Source organism: Melanostigma gelatinosum, assembly GCF_949748355.1.
Source record: "Melanostigma gelatinosum genome assembly, chromosome: 22".
Lineage (NCBI taxonomy): Eukaryota > Metazoa > Chordata > Actinopteri > Perciformes > Zoarcidae > Melanostigma > Melanostigma gelatinosum.
The window spans coordinates 765,368-787,974 of NC_136655.1; the positions used below are offsets into that span (position 1 = coordinate 765,368).

The 22,607-nt window shown below is 42.7% G+C and overlaps 3 protein-coding genes across 6 annotated transcripts; 2 read left to right on the top strand and 1 right to left on the bottom strand.

The window, feature by feature from the left end:
- Window positions 1-714: 714 nt before the first annotated feature.
- On the bottom strand, window positions 715-4,740 carry rtcb (RNA 2',3'-cyclic phosphate and 5'-OH ligase). The gene is made up of 12 exons (XM_079294693.1): window positions 4,411-4,740; window positions 3,738-3,816; window positions 3,577-3,644; window positions 3,402-3,501; window positions 3,078-3,234; window positions 2,829-2,985; window positions 2,595-2,754; window positions 2,334-2,509; window positions 2,019-2,207; window positions 1,829-1,939; window positions 1,174-1,293; window positions 715-1,075 (listed from the first exon to the last, which is right to left on the bottom strand). Exons 1-12 carry the CDS (start codon window positions 4,501-4,503, stop codon window positions 968-970), a joined length of 1,518 nt encoding a protein of 505 aa, XP_079150819.1. The 5' UTR covers window positions 4,504-4,740; the 3' UTR covers window positions 715-967.
- Window positions 4,741-5,076: 336 nt separating this feature from the next.
- On the top strand, window positions 5,077-9,022 carry fbxo7 (F-box protein 7; the record flags this gene model as incomplete). 3 transcript variants are annotated; one of them, XM_079294690.1, is made up of 10 exons in its annotated part: window positions 5,077-5,164; window positions 5,563-5,685; window positions 5,776-5,968; window positions 6,941-7,153; window positions 7,228-7,372; window positions 7,565-7,648; window positions 7,744-7,839; window positions 8,065-8,241; window positions 8,328-8,368; window positions 8,452-9,015. In XM_079294690.1, the coding sequence occupies 9 exons, from the start codon at window positions 5,564-5,566 to the stop codon at window positions 8,746-8,748; spliced, it is 1,368 nt and encodes a 455-aa protein (XP_079150816.1). In that variant the 3' UTR covers window positions 8,749-9,015. The 3 variants fall into 3 exon arrangements, with proteins under 3 accessions (XP_079150816.1, XP_079150815.1, XP_079150817.1); XM_079294689.1 differs by lacking the exon at window positions 5,077-5,164 and having other exon boundaries at window positions 5,549-5,685; window positions 8,452-9,016; XM_079294691.1 differs by lacking the exons at window positions 5,077-5,164; window positions 8,065-8,241 and having other exon boundaries at window positions 5,549-5,685; window positions 8,452-9,022.
- Window positions 9,023-9,413: 391 nt separating this feature from the next.
- On the top strand, window positions 9,414-22,553 carry kiaa0930. Of its 2 annotated transcripts, none has more exons than XM_079294443.1 (11): window positions 9,414-9,516; window positions 10,760-11,064; window positions 14,340-14,503; window positions 15,083-15,187; window positions 16,446-16,523; window positions 16,606-16,707; window positions 17,105-17,245; window positions 18,301-18,489; window positions 18,693-18,846; window positions 19,934-20,089; window positions 20,437-22,553. In XM_079294443.1, exons 2-11 carry the CDS (start codon window positions 10,926-10,928, stop codon window positions 20,475-20,477), a joined length of 1,269 nt encoding a protein of 422 aa, XP_079150569.1. In that variant the 5' UTR covers window positions 9,414-9,516; window positions 10,760-10,925; the 3' UTR covers window positions 20,478-22,553. The 2 variants fall into 2 exon arrangements, with proteins under 2 accessions (XP_079150569.1, XP_079150570.1); XM_079294444.1 differs by having other exon boundaries at window positions 9,497-9,516; window positions 10,828-11,064.
- Window positions 22,554-22,607: the final 54 nt, after the last annotated feature.

Sequence of the window (22,607 nt, forward strand, 5' to 3'; positions counted from 1 at the left end):
GTGCTAAGCTAGGCTAACCACAGCCCGTCTGTGCCGATTGATTTCCACCAGATCGTCTCAAACTCCTCCCTCTAAAGCGTCTCAAGTTGAGGACTTTGTACGAATGCTCATCCGTGAAACAAACACTGAAGCTGTTGAAGTATATGAACTGATATTTACGGCGTCGTGTGAGGACGTTCTAGGTCAATATCACGAGATTCTGAATATCTTTCCTCTTATTTCACCACTTTAATCTGAGAACAAAGTTTCTTCCTCGTACATTCACCGCCTCCATATCCTCAGAAAGCTGAAGTAATATTTCATCACGTCGTTCACCCACTGAAGAAGAATCGGTTGTTTCCGCCTCGTTTTATTCTGTTTCATCTTAAGAGTCGAGATGTGATGATTGTTCATTGCTGGTGAAACGTGTTGCAACTGGATATTATTTGTGTTTATGGAAATGAAACATGTTAGAACTCAAAGTGTTCACTAATCATGACCTGACTTCTGTTTTATTCATCGTCTAACAAACGAGTCTTTATTCCTCCGTTCATATTATAAATGTTAACTTCCTCACATGGAATCTGTTATTAATGTGACCCGAGGTCATTAGGAACTTAAATTGATTTATTTATTCATTGGCAGATAAACTGAACAATAGGTTTCAATTAATTAGAAAAAAGGAAACTTTACTCTTTTCATTCGCTGTCAATCACAAACAAGAGAAGATTTACTTGACGATTCCTTTTATTTTGAAAACCATAAACAGGAAGTGTCCAGTTCATTGATGGAGACATTGTAACGGTGAATCGATGTGGAAAGGGTCATGAAGGCAAGCGATCATCTTTATTTGAATGCGTTTCATTCTCATTTTCTCTTACACATCAATTCCGTTACAAAACAAACAAAGCGGATTATCTGCTGCTCGTCGAGTACCACAGAAGAAGAAGAGTTCTTCCCGTTCAGTGTAAATAGTCTTTCGTCGTCTTCAGCCTTTAATGACGGCGATCGGTCGCAGTTTGATCGCCTTCTTACTGATTCCAGCGTCGTGACACGTGTTCACGACGTCCGTCACGTTTTTGTACGATTCAGGAGCCTAAAAATAAAAGAAACGGCCTCAGATCGTCTGCATACAGACGGCTTTTACTTTAAAATGACTTCCTGTTAACACCAGACATATTTGTGTGTCCTCACCTCCTCCATCACCAGTTTGGGTGAAGCCACTCGGATGGCGATGCCCTGGTCGGCCAGTTTGTCCAGAACGTCCTGGAAGTCCAGGTTCCTGCGAGACTTCGCCCGAGACAGAGCGCGGCCCTGGAAACAACACAGGACAATGTCACCGGTCGATCCCGTGTTCTCTAAAAGACTGGCGAAAATATTCTAAATATAAACGTAAACAAATAATCAAGACATGAGGATCATGAGGTGAAAGAAATGACTTAAACATTAGTAGGAACAGCTTCTTTACTGAATATTTTGAGCACATCAACTGTTACTCTATAGAGCGGTGAAGTCCCGCCCCTTCCTGTTGATGGGACGTTATTTCAGAAATATGTACGACAATCAACTGCGAGAGACAAATACATACAATATATTGTACAAAATCTCAATTTAAGATAGTTTTGCGTGAAATCTCTCATTTTCTACAAAGTAAGTATTTTTGCGACAATGCTACTTTCTAAGTTGACAAACGTGTTAAATTCAAACGGGATCAAGAAGTTATTCGTCTCTCGCTGCATTTTATTTGTGGTCGACAGGAAGGGGCGGGGCTTCCCCGCTCTGCGGTATATGTAAATATCGTACCAGACTTCTTCCTAACATGATTGTTGTTTTAAACACAAAGACTCACCGCTCCGTGACAGGTGGTGCCGAACGTCTCCGTCATGCCTTGCTCCGTCCCGGTGAGGACGTAGCTGCAGGTTCCCATCGTCCCTCCGATCAACACCGGCTGACCCGTGAGCTGAGAAACAACCAGACGGGTCAAACCAAACGTCCCGTTAGCGGCTTTGTAAAGCCTCGCCGGCCCACGGCCGGGTTACCTGGTAGTCCACGGGGATGAGCGGGTGGTGGGGGGGGAAGGCCCGGGTGGAGCCTTTGCGGTGGAGCAGCAGAGTCTTCTGCCTCCCGTCCACCATGTGCTCCTCCACTTTGGCGATGTTGTGAGAAACGTCATAGATGACGTGCATGTCGAGGTCGTCGGGCGTCGTCACAAACACTTTAGAGAAAGCCTGAAAACAAAACAAGTGACGTCACGATGAAACTGGACAGACTTCAACGGTGAATAGTTCAAAGCTTCATACGGACACTAGCTTTACGCGTCCCGGGTGTCCCGGGTGTCCCAGGCGTCCGCTCACCTGTCTGGTGAGGAAGGTCATGGAGGAGCGGTTGACCCAGGCGTAGTTGCCTGCAGCAGCCATCCCCTTCAGGTAGTCCTGTCCCTCCTGAGAGGTGATGCGAGCGCAGGCCAGCTGACGGTCGTTCACCGTGATCTTATCTCTCTTCATCGCCTTCTCCATGGCAACCAGAGCATCTGTCAACAACGTTACGTATTCATGGTGGTAAGAAGGAGCCTCTGACCTCCTGAACTGTACGAGTGTTGCGAGGGAACGTCCTACCTGTGGCCACCTGGTGTCCGAGTCCTCTGCTGCCGCTGTGGATCATCACACACACCTGGCCTTTGTGGTCGATGCCCATCTTCTTGGCGGCGTAGTCGTTGTAGATCTCGTCCACCACTTGGATCTCAGCGTAGTGGTTTCCTGCTCCCAGAGTCCCCAGCTTCAACACAACAGGTGAGCGCTTTGTATCCACAGGTGATATCAGAGCGCGTGTGCATGAAGGCGCTGACATACCTGCGGCAGGCCTCTCTTCTTGGCCTTGGAGGAGACTTTGTTGGGGTCGGCCTGCAGCATCCTGCCGTACTCCTCGCAGTGCTCCTTGTCCTCGGCCCACGCGTACCCCTCCCTCAGAGACCAGTCCACGCCCATCTCCAGAGCCTCCTCCAGGTCCCTGTGGGGGGAACAGGGAACACAGGTAGACCCGGGTTTACAGGTAAACAAAGCTTTCTCTCCTCTGACCCGGGTCCCTGAGGGCCTCCTTACTTGGCCCCCATGGGGATGACTCCCTTGGACCCGACCCCCACTGGGATGTGGTCGAACAGCGCCTGGGCCAGCTGCTCCTTCACCGGCTGGACGTCCCCCTCGTCCAGGTTGGTCCTCAGCAGACGGACGCCGCAGTTTATGTCAAATCCAACGCCGCCTGAAGGCCACACGGACATTCAGACCTTCATCACCAATAAACTCAGTCTATTGAAACACTATCAGGTGATTACAGTCAGAAGTCAAGATGATGAGATATTTAAACACAACAGTCACCGCTGGTTACAGATGTGGATGTGCTTCCACACACAGGTGTGCGTCTCTCACCTGGAGACACGACGGCGTCCGGGTTGCTCATGTCGAAGGCGGCCATGTTTCCGATCGCAAACCCGTATCCGGAGTGGACGTCTGGGAGCCCGATGGACCTCTGAGGGACGACTCAACGAGTCAGTCGGGCTCTGAACCTTCATTATGAACGACATCATGCGGTCATGTGACTCACGTGTACGATCCCCGGCAGCGCCGCCACGTTCCCGATCTGTTTCATGGCGGGAAGGAATCCACCGAAACCTGAAGGACACAAAGAAACACGACAACATGAAGTGAAAACTCCTGAGACGATGTCAGAGAGATGAAGAGGAGAAGCGATGAAGAGCAGCCGACCTCCTCCTCGACAGGCGTTACGGAGCTCCTCAAAGATCAGCTTCTCCAGAGACTCGTTCACGTAGAACGTTCCTTCAACCTGGAGGAGCGACAGGAAACCATGTTAATCAATCAATATATCACCATGACAACGCATCACTTTATGGTCGCGATACGGAGAAATCAACGCCAACGTTTTTAGAATGGCACAGAACGAAAATACTGATTCATTTGATTCATTATACATTAATGTGTGTGTGTGTGCGTCGGTGTGTCTTATCAAAATGTTATAAAATAAGTTGTAATCGATCAATATCAATAGAAACAATTTAAACTAAAATCCAATGGAAGTGATTATACTCTGCTGAATCCAGTTAGAATAACCGTTAATTATGATTTAGATTGCCGATGTAGCCAAACTGTAGATTATATTTGGATTTATTTTTAGTGTCGTCACATCTTTAGGCTCCTCCCTTTAATTCGGCTCACATTTCACAGCGAATCGTTGCGTCACTGAGCTGCGTCAGCGGGTTTAAACTTTAGTTTGCGGCTGATTTCATTGAATCTAATGACGTCATTGAGTTCATTATTGTCATGTTTTCAGATGTTCAGAGTTCGTCTACAGAACTAGCAGACATGTGCTAACCAGCTAGCCACGCTGACGGCTAACAGTGTAACAGCAGCAGAGTCTCACCTGCATGTTGGGAACGAACCCTTTCTTGATCCTCCAGCAGTTGCTACTGATCTTGTCGAGGTACTGCAGCTCATCGTTGTAGCTGCGACTCATGGTTCCGATCACAAGAAGGTTTAACGTTCCACAGTCTAATGTTTAAAGCTGCTGTTACACTGGCGGACAGGCTGCGAGTCACAGCGCTACGGAAGCCCACAAGTATTTTGACAGGAAAACGCGGTTGGTAATTTCGGCATGACTCATTAAATGGTCACTTTGAACGTAAAGTTAATGTAAACTTGAAGGATTCATAAATTAAATAGTGTTAAAACATCATTTTGTCTTCGCGGGCAGGAGTATAAGCTTTACAATAAACGGATTCGCTTGCCGTAGTTGTAGTCAACAGGTTTAGATAGTCAAACGTATCAGAGACGCTTCAAGTAGAGCAGGATGTTCTGCGACTGACCTTCAAGACAAAAGCATGAACTATTTTCTCATTATTTTTAAGCTATCACATTTAACACTTGTACAATTTATGGTCACCATGTTGATCACACTCATCACACAATTACACCTGGTTCCCTGAAGGAAGTTCACGAGCCATTCAGTATTTATTCACTTTTGCTTTACGAGACGTTTCCAAAAAGGGTTTTATTTTTAAATGGTTTACTTTGAGAACCGGAACCGGAAGCTTTAGCGGGTCGTCGTTGCTGCTGCTCTCTTTACAGATTGAGAGAAATGTTACAAACGACCCGGATGTAACACGTTAACTCATCATGTAAGTGTTTTTATTTCTGTTTTTATCTCCAAACCGTCGGTTAAACGACTCAACTAGCTAACTAACCTAGTTAGCGCTAAGTGAACAAGCAACGCTTCGTTGTTACAACTTAAAACGGTCAGAAACGAAAACGAAACGTTTCATTTCTTCTTCTACAGATTATTTAATGTCAGACTCCTGCTGGATTCATTTAATATCTATATTATTTTATTTATTTTGTAATAATGTGTCTTATGTCTTATTCAGCAGGATAACTTTCCACCAAACTCCATTAACTTTCCGTTAAACCCGAGAAATGAAATGTTGAAACAGTTTAAAGTGGCTCCCTGTGGGTCTGTTGATGATGTTATTGTTTAAATATATTTCGTCAGTGAATAACTTCATATGTTCGTCTGCAGCATGAAGCTTCGTGTTCGGCTCCAGCGTGTCACCAGCAGAGTGGAGTTACTGGGAGCAGATCCCAGCCTGAAGGAGCTCAGGGAGCTCATCGAGGAGACGCTGCTGTCCTCTCAGGGACTCAGGTCAGAGACGCATATTAAGATTATGATGTTTATCTTCTTTCTCTCTTGTTTGTGTAAGATAGAAACATGTTGAAACGTTTTGTATTCCAGTGCAGACACACAGTTCAGTTTGTCTCTGAACGGCTCAGAGCTTCTTTCAGACTCCGGTCAGACTCTGTCGTCCTGCGGCATCGTCTCCGGAGATCTGATCTGTGTCGTCCTGCCGGAGTCTGCAGCCGACGGGACGACCAGCAACTCGCAGAACCAGCAGAACCAGCAGACTGCTGCCATGACATCCAACCAGGTGAGTGAATCAACCAGGAGACAACCGCCGGTTCTTTAAGTGAAATCAGAGCGTCAAGCGTTAAAGCTGCATTCTCTCGAGTGTCCACCAGGGGGCGACTCCTCTGGTTGAATAGAAGTCTATAGAAAATGACTCTACTTCTCTCTTGATTTATTACCTCAGTAAACATTGTAAACATGAGTTTATGTCTCAATCTCTAGTTTCAAGTCTTCTTCAATACAGCATGATGTTCATTTAGTACATTATGGTCCATTTAGAGTCACACAGACCATAAAGCAGGGGATCCTAAGGGCGGGGCTACACGCTGATTGACAGGTCTCTAGACCATAAAGCAGGGGATGCTTTAGGGCGGGGGCAAAACCCAAGATGGCGACAGACAAAAGAAACCAAGATGGCGACAGACAAAAGAAACCAAGATGGCGAAAGACAAAAGAAACCAAGATGGCGACAGACTAAAGAAACCAAGTGGCGACAGACTAAAGAAACCAAGATGGCGACAGACTAAAGAAACCAAGATGGCGACAGACTAAAGAAACCAAGATGGCGACAGACTAAAGAAACCAAGATGGCGACTGACTAAAGAAACCAAGATGGCGACAGACTAAAGAAACCAAGATGGCGACAGACTAAAGAAACCAAGATGGCGACAGACTAAAGAAACCAAGATGGCGACAGACTAAAGAAACCAAGATGGCGACTGACAAAATTACAAAATGCAGAACTGAAGGCTATAAAACACAAACTAGTGGTGTGGTCACCGTGACTACGTCCACTTCTTACTGTGTGTAGATCCATGTGGAACCAGTTCATGTGGTATAAAACTGTCCTCATGATAACAACAGTTGGTGTTCATGATTCATTATCCATCTCAACACTGCTGCTGCTTCAAGGATTCACGTTAGATTTCCTCCGTACTGATCGTACTTGTTGTCGTCTCTCAGGCGGTTTGACCTCGTTGTGTTCATTAATCAGTCCAGCAGACCTGCAGCATCCGTATCGGACCCCGAGGAGTCCGGTCCGGTGTTGGACCCCAGCTGGGAGCCCATGCTGGCCAGCGAGGCGGAGGACGGCCAGGCCCCTCTCTCTCTGGAGCTCCTCCACCACTCGGCCCAGACCTCCAGCCCCGCTGACGCCATCGTGGTGGCCGGACACCTGCTGATGCTGGAAACCGGCTTCATTCCTCAGGTGAGGGACGACCGGGAGGCTTCTCTTCAGTGGAGGAGATCAGTGTGTTGTATGAACTGTGTGTGTGTGTGCAGAGCGCTGAACTGAAGGCCTCTGAGATGCCACCAGGCTGGAGGTCCACAGCTGGAGTCTACAAGCTGCAGTACACCCACCCTCTGTGTGAGGACAGCCTGGCCATGGTGGTGTCTGTGGTCATGGGCCCCGTGCTCGTCATCAACGGTCGGTTCATCGCGTCATGTCACCCAGTTTCTCCTCCTTGTTGTCACATGACTGTTGGTCTCACATGAATCAATCATGACTTCATAGCTTCACGGAGGAGCTCACACTTTAATGTGTTTGGTGTAATATCACAATGTCTTGAAGTATTAAAAGTGACAATAATAAAATGCATTTTCTCTCTTGTTGCTGCAGCGACTCTGAAGGTGAACGAATCCGTCGACGCGGTTCGTAAACTGTGTCTGAATCCGTCGAGCTACGTGACGCACGAGTGGCCAGGTAGAGCTCTGATTGGTCCACAGCTCCTGTGAGTCACAACATTAATGATGGTGATGATGATGAAGATGATGATGCAACGTCTGGTCTCTGTTCAGGAGAAAGTGCAGCAGCAGCTTTCAGAGACCTGAACAAACTGTCCCGGATCTTCAAAGACCAGCTGGCGTACCCGCTGATCGCCGCCGCCAGAGACGGTAAAACCATGACGTCATCTTTCAGGTCATTTATAGAAATATTAAAGATGTAAAACATCCTGCAGACGGAGTATTCAGGAGTCTTACTTCAGTAAAAGTACCAGTACAACGATGTAGAAGTACTTCATGTAAAGGGCAGCATTCAGGACAGAATGACGGGTTCGGCTGTGATGTCGCTGTGATGTCGCTGTGATGTCACTGTGATGTCGCCGCGGTGTTTTCCAGCGATGGCGCTGCCGGTGGCGTTCGGTCTGGCCGCTCTTCCTCCTGAACTGTTCCTGCGAGTCGTCCGTCTGCTGGACGTCCGCTCGGTGGTGAGACTGTCTTCTGTGTGCAGACGCTTCAGCGTCTCCACGGCCGACTCCTCGCTGTGGAGACGCCTGTACCGCCGCGACTTCTCAGGTGAGACGGCGAGAGGGTCACCTGACCTCCGGCGGGCTGACCTGATCGATGAGTAATCACTAACGTCCCCGTGTGTTTCTGTTCAGATCGAGATGTGGGCAGGTCCAGAGACACAGACTGGAAAGAGGTGAGACACACGAGCAGAGATTCACCTCTTTATTTGACCTACATTTGTATCTCTTTGCAGTGATTTCTGTTATTTGTGTCCAGCTCTACAAAAGGTTCCATCAGATCCGCTTTGAGCGTCGTCATGTGACCCGTCACAGGCCCCCTCCTTTCCACCGGAACCCCTTCGCCCCCCCCGTCCCCCTGCACCCCCCTCTGCCCGGCATCATCGGGGGGGATTACGACCAGAGCCCGGGCCTCTTCCCCCCCCTCCCCCGCCTCCTCCTGACCCCCCGGCCTCGTTACGACCCCATCGGCCCGCCGCCGGACCTCGAGAGGAGGCTCCCGAGAGTCCGACCGACGGGGGGGTGGGCTGCAGACGTCCGGAGAGGATTCATCTGAGTCGACCAATCAGAGCTCCTCCTGCAGTAAATAAAGAACTCGCATAATCAACAACAACACTCGTTATTGTTATTATCAGAGACAGGAAGCTGCTCGCCACAAACAAACTGTTCACCACGTGTTTGATAGTCAGTGAGGACGTCCTCCAGGTCACAGAGTTTATATACATATACATATACATATGTATATGTATATGTATATATATATATATATATATATACATATGTATATGTATATATATATATATATATATACATACACATAAACGTATGACTTTATTGTAATACAACTGAAGGACAGAGAAAGATTGAATGTTTTCTGCTTTAAACACGAATACATCTGCAAAAATAATTAAAATAGATACATTTTTTGTAACTTCTGTAGTAAAATACTTCTGTTAAATGTCTCATATTCTTTGTTGTCTAATTTATTCCATATTTGTTTAATATTTATTATTACATGTCAGTGTATTGGCATGTAATAAATATTGGAGGAGACAGAATAAAGGTTTCAGTGAAACAAAAAGTAAAACCTAAAACTCTGACGGACGTCTCCACGCTCGGAGCTCGCGAGACAATGACGTCACCTTTTGTCCTAAAACAAAGGGTGCGTTTGTTCAAACAGACATGTTTCACCGGTCGACGAGGTCCCCCTCCGGGCGGGCGGAGTTTGCTGCGGTGAAACACCGGTGTATGAAACCTCATGTTACCTGATCGAAAATGACATACGTTTTTTTATCACCATTTAAAAGAACTTCGAGGTATCGAGGTAACGTGTCAACGACCATCACTCTCTTACGTCTGTTTTAACGTATCGGTGTTTCTTTCTGGCGGGGTCACAGGATTTAACGGGGCAGTTTTTGCTATAACACCTGTTACTTTTTTTACAGACGAAGGACGTAAACTATCCGTAAATGTACTGGTAAAAACAGCCAAATATGAGCGGAATTTACCGGACGAAGCAACATAACTATTCTGTAACATTCAGTGATTTATTCCGGTGTTTTAAAACAAACGTCACCTCCGTTAAACAGCCAAAGAGTTCGAGAAAACCGTTAAGTCACCGCCATCGTTCGCTTAAACCGTCGTTAACCGTCTGTTTAACCGGGAGCTAATTTAAACCTCAACTAATTAGCTTTGAAGGTAATATATGAACGTGTATGTTCATTAAGTCACAAGGACGTTGTTGTCTATTATCCATATTTATTTATTCTTAAACTCCGCCCGACCAGCCGGGCGGGGACTATCCTTCTCACGCTAACCGTTAGCAGTAATGCTAACAAGGGTGCGTCTGATTTATGACCCGCTGAGTCGCGGAGCAGACCCTGAATAAAAACGACCATTGCCAAATTTTTCTAAATTAATAACTAATTAATTCAGCCAAATATGCATCACTGAGATGTGATGTAAAATAAATATGTATTACATTTATTACATATTCGTGTAAAAATATTTATTTAATAATTAAGGGTTAGGGATTAAATTAAGATCAAGTAAGGCAAAATGTATCATAAGCATCGTTGTTTTTAATTAATGATTGATCGGATAATAAGTAAATAAATAAATTAGCTGTACAAAGTTATAGTATTAATTAGTTATAAGTAAAAAGTTTGATTTATTAACTTATAATTCATGATAAAAATAGAACTGTTCATTAAAAAAAGGCTAAATTGAAATAGGAATGGGCTTCTATACATAATTAATTAACTCTAAAATGATATAAAAACAAGTTTTTATGTTTTCAATTTTATTAAATTTATTATTTATTTATTATTTATATTTATTATTTATTTTGCTCCTTTACTATTTTTTTTCCTTTGTCCTTTATCTTTCTGTTTTATAAGATTTACTGTGATAGAATTACTATTATTATTTTTAAATACACAGAATGAATGTGCCGGGTTGACAGTATTATCTGTAACACCTGTCGGTGCTCTGGGTCACACCGTGTGTGTGTATGTGTGTGACGTATTCAGGTGAACTGTACCTTTAAGAGCCTCGTGTTGATACAGGAAGTGTGAGGGGTGTTTCCAGCTGATCTGCACAACAGAAGAAGAACCGGAGTCTCCCTCTCCCTCAGCAGAATTAGTCCGACCTACCTGCCTCCTTTCTCGGACACCAACAGAGCACACTCCCCGGTACCGGCTGGAACTAGACTGTCATGGTCCCGGAGCGGAGATGGCGTCCTTTCCCGGTTTGTGTGCGGCTGTCGGTCCCGAGGAGAACGGAGAGCTGGACGGTTCTCTGCAGCAGATGCTGAAGGCCATCGCCGACGAGAGGAACCGACTCAATGTCCGGCAGGAGATCAGCGGACTGGGTGAGCTGATCGGTCCGGTATCGATCTACCGGAGGACCACCGGAGAGAGGAGTGGTTTATATACCTTCTAATGTGTGTATATGTACACACATAAACTCTGTTACAGTCATCTCAGTGAGGATAATACCTTCTAATGTGTGTATAAGTACACATATATACGTTATAACAATAATACATTTTATTTATATAGTGCTTTTCATGACACTCAAAGACACTTTACATTAAAATCATCATATGTAAAAACAATACACTAAAAACAGAGTACACAATAACAGTCACGCGTTAAAGCAGTTTTGAACAGGTGAGTGTGAGTTGTGATTTGAACGTGGAAAGGTCAGTGCAGTCTCGCATGTGTTTGGGGAGAGTTCCAGAGGGAGGGGCAGATATGGAGAAGGCTCTGTTGATGTCCGGTGATTGGTCCTGAGCGGAAGAGACAGGAGGCATCAGAGGAGCTGATGGAGTGTGGTGGTGGAGCAGGTCGGTGAGGGAGGAGGGGGTCTGACTGTGGAGGCTTTGTGAGTGAGGAGAAGGATTTAGTATTGGATCCGTTGTGGGACGGGGAGCCAGTGGAGGTTCTGGAGAACAGGGTGATGTGGTCACGGGAGCGGGTGCGGGTGAGCGGGCGAGCAGCAGAGTTCTGGATGTACTGGAGTTTATTTAGGATTTTGGATGATGTGCCGTGAAGAATGCTGTTGCAGTCGTCGGTTCTGGAGGTGATGAAGGCGTGGATCAGAGTTTCAGCAGCAGATGAGGAGAGTGATGGGCGGAGACCGGCCATGTTTTTTCAGTGGAAAAAGGCAGTTCAGTGAGGATAATACCTTCTAATGTGTGTATAAGTACACACATACTACATGTTTGTATTGATAGGTAATCAGGGGCCTGTTGCGTTCAGGGTCAGAGTGGAGGCACGGATATCAGAGTACTTTGTCTCGACTGTTTGTGTTCTTTAATGTGATCAATAGTTTAGTAAAGATCAGTACCATCTGACATGATGAGGTACTTTATCACCACAGATGAAGTATTCAGATAACAAGTAGTACTAATACCACACTGTACAAATACTCTGTTATATAAAGGTACTAATACCACACCGTACAAATACTCTGTTACAGAAAGGTCCTAATACCACACTGTACAAATACTCAAGTAAAAGTACTAATGTCACTCTGTATTAATACTCTGTTATAATCAAAACACTAATTCAACAATAAAAATCTCAGCAAAGTAAAAGTAGAAGTATACAAAATAAATACTCGGGTAGAGTACTAATACTAACAGTTCTGTTTGTTTACAGATAAATAAGAACAACACATGTTTACCTAGTCGCTATGCTAAGCTAAGCTAACCACGTACTGTGTTCTGTTTGTGAGTTTTATTCTTCTTCTTCTAACTTAAACGTTCTTCATCATCCGTTGAGTCCTTCGTGTGCTGAAGACCAGCGGCTGATAGAAAGCTCTGGCAGCCGTCACTGGACCTGTGAGAACACGGCGTTGTGTTTGGTCCGAACCGAGAATCACCAACAACGTCCTCTTCAGTGTGCACTGCAGAACCGAGACAAATCCACCAAGACATGAATGAACAAAGGAACTCGTCTCCAACGAGTACCTTCAGGGGAGTCCTGAGCTCTTGATCAGTCACATGATCTTCATCATTGGAAGGAGATGTTTGAAAACATCGGACCACTAGAACAAGTGTTTTAGTGGTCCTTTAGGTGGTTCTAATGGTCCTTAAAGGGGTTCTAGTGGTCCTTTAGGTGGTTCTAGTGGTCCTTAAAGGGGTTCTAGTGGTCCTTTAGGTGGTTCTAATGGTCCTTAAAGGGGTTCTAGTGGTCCTTTAGGTGGTTCTAATGGTCCTTAAAGGGGTTCTAGTGGTCCTTTAGGAGGTTCTAATGGTCCTCAAAGGGGTTCTAGTGGTCCTTTAGGTGGTTCTAGTGGTCCTTAAAGGGGTTCTAGTGGTCCTTTAGGTGGTGGTTCTAATGGTCCTTAAAGGGGTTCTAGTGGTCCTTTAGGTGGTTCTAATGGTCCTCAAAGGGGTTCTAGTGGTCCTTTAGGTGGTTCTAGTGGTCCTTAAAGGGGTTCTAGTGGTCCTTTAGGTGGTTCTAATGGTCCTTAAAGGGGTTCTAGTGGTCCTTTAGGTGGTTCTAATGGTCCTCAAAGGGGTTCTAGTGGTCCTTTAGGTGGTTCTAATGGTCCTTAAAGGGGTTCTAGTGGTCCTTTAGGTGGTTCTAATGGTCCTTAAAGGGGTTCTAGTGGTCCTTTAGGTGGTTCTAGTGGTCCTTAAAGGGGTTCTGGTGGTTCTAATGGTCCTTAAAGGGGTTCTAGTGGTCCTTTAGGTGGTTCTAATGGTCCTTAAAGGGGTTCTAGTGGTCCTTTAGGTGGTTCTAGTGGTCCTTAAAGGGGTTCTAGTGGTCCTTTAGGTGGTTCTAATGGTCCTTAAAGGGGTTCTAGTGGTCCTTTAGGTGGTTCTAATGGTCCTCAAAGGGGTTCTAGTGGTCCTTTAGGTGGTTCTAATGGTCCTTAAAGGGGTTCTAGTGGTCCTTTAGGTGGTTCTAATGGTCCTTAAAGGGGTTCTAGTGGTCCTTTAGGTGGTTCTAGTGGTCCTTAAAGGGGTTCTAGTGGTCCTTTAGGTGGTTCTAATGGTCCTCAAAGGGGTTCTAGTGGTCCTTTAGGTGGTTCTAATGGTCCTCAAAGGGGTTCTAGTGGTCCTTTAGGTGGTTCTAATGGTCCTCAAAGGGGTTCTATTGGTCCTTTAGGTGGTTCTATCACTCCTTATGATGGTTCTATTGGTCCTTTAGGTGGTTCTAGTGGTCCTTGGTATGGTTCTAGTGGTTCTATCACTCCTTCAGGTGGTTCTAGTGTCTGTATTGATCTCTGTTGGAGCATCACACTGTTGCATAACGGTCATGGAGGAAACCGCAGCCTGAACTCGACTCATGATATTCCTCCTCGCTGTCAGCAGAGATGCATTGTGGGTGATTCAGCTCACTTTCATCAGACGGCTTCACAGCACACTTGATGTAGTTTTAAAACAGGATACGCTGCTAAAAATAGATTGTTATGAAGGTCTCTGCTTCATAACAATCTGTGTCATCACTGTGAGACCAGAACTAAGAATCAGTGTCATCACTGTGAGACCGGTTACCTCCTCAATCTGTGACATGTTGGATGTTGTTATCGCAGTGACAACAAGAGACTAAATGCTCTCAAGCTCAATGTTGACTTCATGTTTCTGTACGTTTACCTCTGTGTTCTCTGTGTTCTCTGTGTTCCCGTCAGGCTGTTTTAAGGACGACCGCATCGTGTTCTGGACCTGGATGTTCTCCACGTACTTCATGGAGAAGTTATCTCCTCGAGAGGACGACATGCTGTTCTACGTCAGGAGGAAGCTGGCCTACGTCAGCGCAGAGAGCAGCAGCAGCAGCAGCAGCGAGGGCAAGAAGGTGCCGCGTTCACGTCACCCATAAACCTCATGAAGTCAGAAAACATGTTCAAATCCATTTCAATAATTCACTTCACCATTAGAACCAACACCTGAATGAAAGATGAATTAACCCAGTTTATTATGAAATACAAAAATTCATTAAAACTCCTTTCTTTATTGTCCACAATGAAGCTTTTCCATGTTGTTACATATTAATGAAAGTTAAAGTCTGTATTTCATGCTGTTAAAAAGAGAAAACTAACAACAACAAATCGTCCTCACTAGAACAAGTGGACGTTATCTTTTAAAGAACTATCTGAAATCATTCACTCTGTGTTTTCTTTAGCTGCTTTTAACAAAACTCCATTTCCCAGAAGCCCCCAAAGCGTCGCTGGTTAAATGTCTGATCTCGACAGAAGTTTTAGATTTGAGATTACAACGGATAAAGTGGAAGAAGGACTTCAGCAGAGAAGAACTCTTGATGTCGTCACGTTAACGAATCAATCAAGACAGATCGTCACCTGAAGGACTCTGAACGTTCTCACACACACACACACACACAGCGTCAGACATAAAGGTGTGTGTGTGTGTGCTTCAGGTGGAGGTGGAGGTCTACAGGAGAGACTCCAAGAAGCTGCCCGGCCTCGGTGACCCCGACATGGACTGGGAGGAGAGCGTCTACCTGAACCTGATCCTGCAGAAGGTGAGCAGCGTTACTTCATGACATCATGCACACGCCTCTGAGGAGCTTCACTGTCTTCAGCCACTTCAAGCTTTGCATCTTTTTCATGTAAGTTGTGGCCTTGTGCTCAATAAAACCACAAGAGTGTATTAATATTAATACAACATAATAAAGCTGTTCAGAGAAAGAATTCAACTTCCCGACACTTTCAGAACATGAGTTCAGATTTGACACTGAACCGATCACGCAAGACTTCCGAGTCGTCATTTATCAAACTCTTGATGTGTAAATGTCCTCTTCAGCATTGAACCCTTTGAGCAGATCATCAGATTTAACACGTAATGTCTGTTTATAAGAAGAAAAATCGAACATTATGGCAATACAAATGAAATATCTGTGTACGCAGACGATGTGATGTTTTATCTCAGATATTTATAGTTCAACACCTTCGTTAATGAAGTTTATAACAATTCAATCATAATATTATGGGTGATGAACATAAAACGTCTTTGTATGCGGACGATGTGATGTTTTATCTCATATGTACGTAATTCAACACCTTATTTGATTAATTTCATAAAGATTTAGGAACTGAATTCTTTCCAAGTTAAACGTTAAATGCAAGAATGAGGCGTGTGACGCGCGGGACAATGATTGTTTTCAGGACATTTCATGGAAATACCACAATTGTTGTTGATAATATCTTGTCATGAAGAAAGAAGTGGATATTTAAATATCCTGAACCCATTTGAAGGACGTGGTTCTCTTCAGGCAGGACGTGCAGCAGAAGCATGTTTCCATCTGTTGGTGTGATTGTTGTGAATGGTCTAATTCGGCCTTTTTCTGTCTTGTTTGAGAGACATGGAGGTTCACAGATAGAGAACTACAGTATGTACGACCACCTTTCTACTACACACGTCAATCAACATTTACTCTGCTTTCATTTACACTTTAAACCTTTGACAGCATTTATCAATGACTTATTCTGGGTAAAGAAACAAAAACGAGGCAATAAGAGCAGTAGAATGAATGTCGATTACTCAAAATCAAACAGAATATAGAGACGTCAGGGAAGTCCTAAATACGAGTAAATGCAGCTTTTTTTATCCAGTAAAATCTCAAGTTAAAGTTGTTGTATAAGTGCAGGATGCAGAAAAAAGACAGAAAGCAAAAACAAACAAAAATACAAGACAGAAGAGTCCGAAAATGAGCGTATTTTGAAATAAAAGTCGGCTTTTGTGATGTTTGTACACAATAACTTCCATTAAATATCTTTTAGTTGGACTACGTGGTAACGTGTGCGGTCTGCACGCGCTCAGACGCCGGAGACATCCACATCCACAAGAAGAAGTGTCAGGTACGAGCCACACGGCTGCTGCTCAGCCTCGCTCTTCACCGCCGAGCTGCCCGACTTCATTCTCGCTGATGTGTTGTTACAGGAAGTGTTTGCGTCTCCCAGCAAACACGCCATGGACAGCAAAGGGGAGGAGTCCAAGATGAGCTACCCCAACATCTTCTTCATGATCGACAACTTTGAGGAGGTACCGACGCGCCGACGCGCTCGCCTTTCATCTCAACGGCACATCGGCCATCATTCAACCGGAATTCTGTCAAATCTACCAACGAACCGGACAAACGCTCCATTTAGTTGCTTCTTCATCTGGAGAAGAAGAAGACGCTTTAGAAAGATCTGCTTTTTTTAAAAGGATGTTTTTAGTTTCTGGTGTTTGGATCTAAACATCTGCTTTTTGTTGTACAACCAAACAAATACTTGTTTGTATTTGTATGAATACTTGCATATCTTTTGTCCTATATTGTACTCTTTTATAACACAGACGCTACAACAAGAAGCGTTCTCTTTCAATTTTCTCTATTTGTATATATGTGGTGCTGTTTTTGACATCTTTAAAGATGATCGTTACATTGATATGTGTGCAGGTGTTCAGTGACATGACGGTGGGCGAAGGGGAGATGGTTTGTGTGGAGTTGGTGGCGAGCGACAAGAGCAACACCTTCCAGGGCGTCATCTTCCAGGGCTCGATCCGCTACGAGGCCCTGAAGAAGGTCTACGACAACCGGGTGAGACCGGCCAATCAATTCAACTTTTGTGAAACAAATTCATAGAGAATATAAAAATCTGAATGAAAGTATAAATATTAGGGGTGTAACGGTACGCGTATTCCTATTGAACCGTTCGGTACGAGGCTCACGGTTCTTTTTTTAAAACCTTTATTGAACCAGGTCGTCCCCTTGAGATTAAACATCTCTTTTGCAAGATGTAAGTAACAATACAAGATGTAAGTAACAACACTACATCACCTGAAGGAGCAGCTTTTGTTTTTTATGCTGATGTGTTGCTAAGAAGACACCCCAGAAGATCATTGTTCAAAGTCAAAGAATGACTTCATGATGTTAGTTGTAATGAATAAATATATTTTAAAATCAAGTACATTTCTCTGCATTTATAGTTTCTACTGTACCGAAACGTGACTGTTGTGAACCGTTACACCCCTAACATATACATATACACATATATATATATACACATATATATATATATATATATATATATATATATATATATATATATATATATATATATATATGTATATATATATATATATACATATATATATATATATATACATATATATATATATATATGTATATATATATATATATATACACATATATATATATATATATATATATATATATATATATATATATATATATATATATATATATATATGTATATATATGTATGTATATGTATATATATATATATATATATATATATATATGTATATATATATGTATGTATATATATATGTATGTATATGTATATATATATATATATATATATATATATATGTATATATATATGTATGTATATATATATATATGTATATATATATATATATATATATATACATATACATACATATATATATATGTATATATATATATATATATATATATACATATACATACATATATATATATGTATATATATGTATGTATATGTATATATATATATATATATATATATATATATGTATATATATATGTATGTATATATATATATATGTATATATATATATATATATATGAATGATGTTTTGGTGCTTCAGGTGAGCGTCGCTGCTAAAATGGCTCAGCGGATGTCTTTCGGCTTCTACAAGTACAACAACATGGAGTTTGTGAGGATGAAGGGTCCGCAGGGAAAAGGTCACGCAGAGATGGCCGTCAGCAGGATGCCGACAGGAGACACCTCCCCCTGTGGCACCGAGGAGGACCAGGTGTCCCCCATGCACGAGAGGGTGAGGAAAACAAATGCACCCACACGGGGAAACCTGAGCTCCAGATCAGTAATACATGCTGCTGGATGAATCCATTCCTATTGTTACACAGAGAACAAACACTTCATTTTTATCAGAGCTGAGAGTAACAGTATGTGAGTACTACAGTCCATCAAAGTACCTCTACTGTGTACTTTAGTATATAATGAGCTTTGTGTCTCCAGGTGACGTCCTTCAGCACTCCTCCGACTCCGGAGAGGAACCGTCCGTCCTTCTTCTCGCCGTCTCTCAGACGCAAAGTTCCCCGAAACGCAGAGATGAAGAAGTCTCACTCGGCCAACGACAGCGAGGAGTTCTTCAGGGAGGAGGAAGACGAGGGTAGGAACCGGAGGGAACCGGTGTTTTTATTCCTGTTTCCAGCACAATTACTGCTGAGATCAGCTGATTCATCAGGATGTTTGTGTTATTGTGGCTGTAATGAACACAAGTCTGTGTGTGTAAATATATATTTATTTATTTATTTGTATTTATACATAATTCATTTTATTTTTTATTTATATATATATATATATTTATTTGTATGTATTTTTACTTATGTCATTTGTTTGTTTGTTATAATGAGATTATTTATATAATGTTTGATGTGCAGACGGAAAGGTGCCTTGGTGAGAATGTGTTTTCCATTTTATTTCACTTCATTGCACAAAAAGTGAATTAAGCAGACAAATACAGACACTGAACGTAAAAGCATGAACACAGAACAATAACAGGAAGCCTACTCTGTTAATGAAGAGCGATGCACATGTGATCTTCATCACAATACAATACATCCAAACCTATATATGTATTTATGTACAGTTTTCTGTGTTATTATTTCCTGGAATCTCCCGACTAATAACTTGTTATTGGTGTTTAAAATAAGACTTAAATCAAACCTGAGGTCGTAATTAAAGGTACCGTAGAGACCCTCAGACATTCTGAACCACTGCTACTGGAATTAAAGCTACAAGGAGCCATGGTGCTAACGTGTAGCCGGCTGTGGCTAACGTGTAGCCGGCTGTGGCTAACGTGTAGCCGGCTGTGGCTAACGTGTAGCCGGCTGTGGCTATCGTGTAGCCGGCTGTGGCTAACGTGTAGCCGGCTGTGGCTATCGTGTAGCCGGCTGTGGCTAACGTGTAGCCGGCTGTGGCTAACGTGTAGCCGGCTGTGGCTAACGTGTAGCCGGCTGTGGCTAACGTGTAGCCGGCTGTGGCTATCGTGTAGCCGGCTGTGGCTAACGTGTAGCCGGCTGTGGCTAACGTGTAGCCGGCTGTGGCTAACGTGTAGCCGGCTGTGGCTAACGTGTAGCCGGCTGTGGCTAACGTGTAGCCGGCTGTGGCTAACGTGTAGCCGGCTGTGGCTATCGTGTAGCCGGCTGTGGCTAACGTGTAGCCGGCTGTGGCTAACGTGTTTCTGTCCTCCTCAGATCTTCACACCGCCTCTAACCTCCGCTCCCGCTCTCTGTCGGGCACCGGTCGCTCTCTGGTCGGCTCGTGGCTCAAGCTGAACCGGACCGATGACTACTTCCTGCTCTACTCACACCTGACCTACGTCACGCTGCCGCTGCACCGCATCACCACAGGTCAGAGGTCGACGCGGGGCAGCTGACCGTCGCCTTGTTTCCTCTTTCCGTCTGACTCAAACCGTCTTCATCTTCATCGTGGTTTTGTCTTTGTTTTTAGTGAGAGCTGGAAACTAAGAATTAAACTGGTTAGTTTCTCACCTGACCAGTTGTCGGTCAAGTTACTTTATTTCCTTTGTGCATTTATTTAACACGTTAGTTCATTACGTCTCTTTCTTTCTTCGTTTCTCAGTCAGTTATTTAGTCACTAAATTGAAGAGTTACTTAGTTCGTTACTTAGCTGCTCACTTGTGACTTCCTTGTTGACGTGTGATGACATCATAACTAGTGTAGTTACTCTCTGTCAGACATCCTGGAGGTGAGGCAGAAGCCTATCCTGATGACGTGATGACATCATATCCCGATGACGTAGCGGCGCTGCCTCCATCAGTCATCTCTACAAAGTGCCTCCTGCATCATCAGGCCACTGAGACCACAGCAGAACAACCAGACACCTGCTGCAGAGGAGACCAACAAACCAGCCATTCAGGAAGTGCCTCTTCTTCTTCTTCAGTTCGTCGGGGTCACGTGACCTCAGGTGTGAAAAAAAGGCAATTGGCTGAACTCTGAACCAGGAAGTGAAGAACGCGTGTTTTCGTGTAAATATCTGCTGCTTTACTCACCGAGACTTTAACGACGCGTTCGCTTTTCTTTTTTAAAATATTATCCACGACGACGGGACTCGTGAAGTGTTTTTTTACGAGAGGAAACAGGAAGTGACACCGTTACAACACAAGTAGTCGCTGAATTCACCTTTTTTCATCCATTTATTGACAAATATTTGTCTCATTTAGTCTCTTGAATGTCAAAAATATGAAAAAACAAACTAATGTTAATTTATGAGAAAAATGTTACAAAAGTGCTGAAATAAGAACTTTAAGAAGCACATGTGAGAACCTGCAGCAGCCGTTATCTGGTACATTTACTTTCATGTTTGATTCATTCTAATTATAATTACTTAAACAAAGGAAATATAACATTGACCCGACTGATTCACAAATTTCAGAATAAAATCATTATTTTACTCTCAACATAAAACGCATTCGTCTTAGAAAAATGTGACTTTACTCTCGAAATAGTGTTTTAAAAATATGAATAATATAAAATATTTCGAATTATATTCATCTTCAGTCAGTTTGATTTGACCACCAGCAACAATTACATACCAAATATAACTTGTGATAAAAGAATTCAGTGAACAAATAAATATCTAACAGATAACTTGACTTAAAATAATTCAAACTATTGATTATTGAAATAGTAATCATCTAAATCCTGTTATTTAATTATTCTGTAAATCTTTGAACTCAACAACTAATGTGTACAGCAACATTATTATTATTAGTGCAAATATAAAAACTACATTTTAGTGAATGAATTTACGAGATTAAAGTTGTAAATTTACGAGAAAATAAAGTGTTTTTGTGTGAAGGACCCACAATGCTTCACTTTGAGGTTGGATTAACGTTTAACTCTCAAAATATGTTAATTATTTTAGTGTTTGTAAAATAAAAAACATGAAAGAGCTCAACTTCACGAGTCATGAAATTCACGACTTTATTCGGGAAATTAGTTTTTTTTCTTGTCAATTTGAGACTTTAATCTCGTAGATTCTGTAGTTTGTTCTCCTCCGCAGCTCCGTAATTATTATTATTATTATTATTATTATTATTTACTCGCTAAATGACCATAAAACGCCTCTCGAGTCTTAATAAAACCTGAAATCGGCTGATTTTAAAAATGCGGAGTCGTCGGATCAAAGAGTCTCTTTGTGTCTCCGGCTCTGATTCTGGATCAGGTCCCAGAGGTTAGACCACGAACCGGAACAATGAAGCCTCCTCTTCTTTGTATCGGTTTGTTTGCCTTCGAACACACAACCACTTCAGTATTTTAATAAATCAGCTGAGTGACGATAAAACAAACTGGAAGCGACTTGAAAAACTTCTGAATTAGATTTTAACGGGAAAGTTTTTCTCCCGCTGAAGCCTTAAATCTGACTTTATGTAACTTTAATGTTTCTTCTTTCACTTCGCGTTCATTTAAACTACAAACCGCTATTATATTTACGCCAAAATATCAACAAACGTCCGTCACAAGTTTCCAGTTTAAAGTCACGACTTCAACTCATTTTCTTTTGCTCGATTAACGACTTTAACTTTCGTTAATTAATCGAGTCGACAGAAAAAGTATCAAATGTGTTCGTAAAAGAACAAAAAACTAAATCGCAGTAAGAATTAAATAAAATAGTTCAAACTAAATTGAAAGGTTTCTCAGTTATGAATTCATTCTTAAAATAGTTTGAGTAAAAAGTTTTATGTAAAACATAAACACTCACAGTATTAGAATAAAATCCGACATTTGACTTTGCAGAAGTCAAACCTTTAATCCAAAATATTATAAAATTTATTTTAGACACTTAAAATGATTAATTTATTAAAAGTATTTATCCTGTTAATGTTTTTTTAAATGTATGGACCAA

Coding starts and splice junctions, on each gene's coding strand:
- rtcb (XM_079294693.1), bottom strand. CDS start 4,503: ATGAGTCGCAGCTACAACGATGAGCTGCAGTACCTCGACAAGATCAGT. Junction 2,755..2,828: donor AGAAGAGAGGCCTGCCGCAG/GTATGTCAGCGC, acceptor GTTGTGTTGAAG/CTGGGGACTCTGGGAGCAGG. Junction 1,294..1,828: donor GCACCACCTGTCACGGAGCG/GTGAGTCTTTGT, acceptor TGTTGTTTCCAG/GGCCGCGCTCTGTCTCGGGC.
- kiaa0930 (XM_079294443.1), top strand. CDS start 10,926: ATGGCGTCCTTTCCCGGTTTGTGTGCGGCTGTCGGTCCCGAGGAGAAC. Junction 14,504..15,082: donor GCAGCAGCGAGGGCAAGAAG/GTGCCGCGTTCA, acceptor TGTGTGCTTCAG/GTGGAGGTGGAGGTCTACAG. Junction 16,708..17,104: donor TGATCGACAACTTTGAGGAG/GTACCGACGCGC, acceptor ATATGTGTGCAG/GTGTTCAGTGACATGACGGT.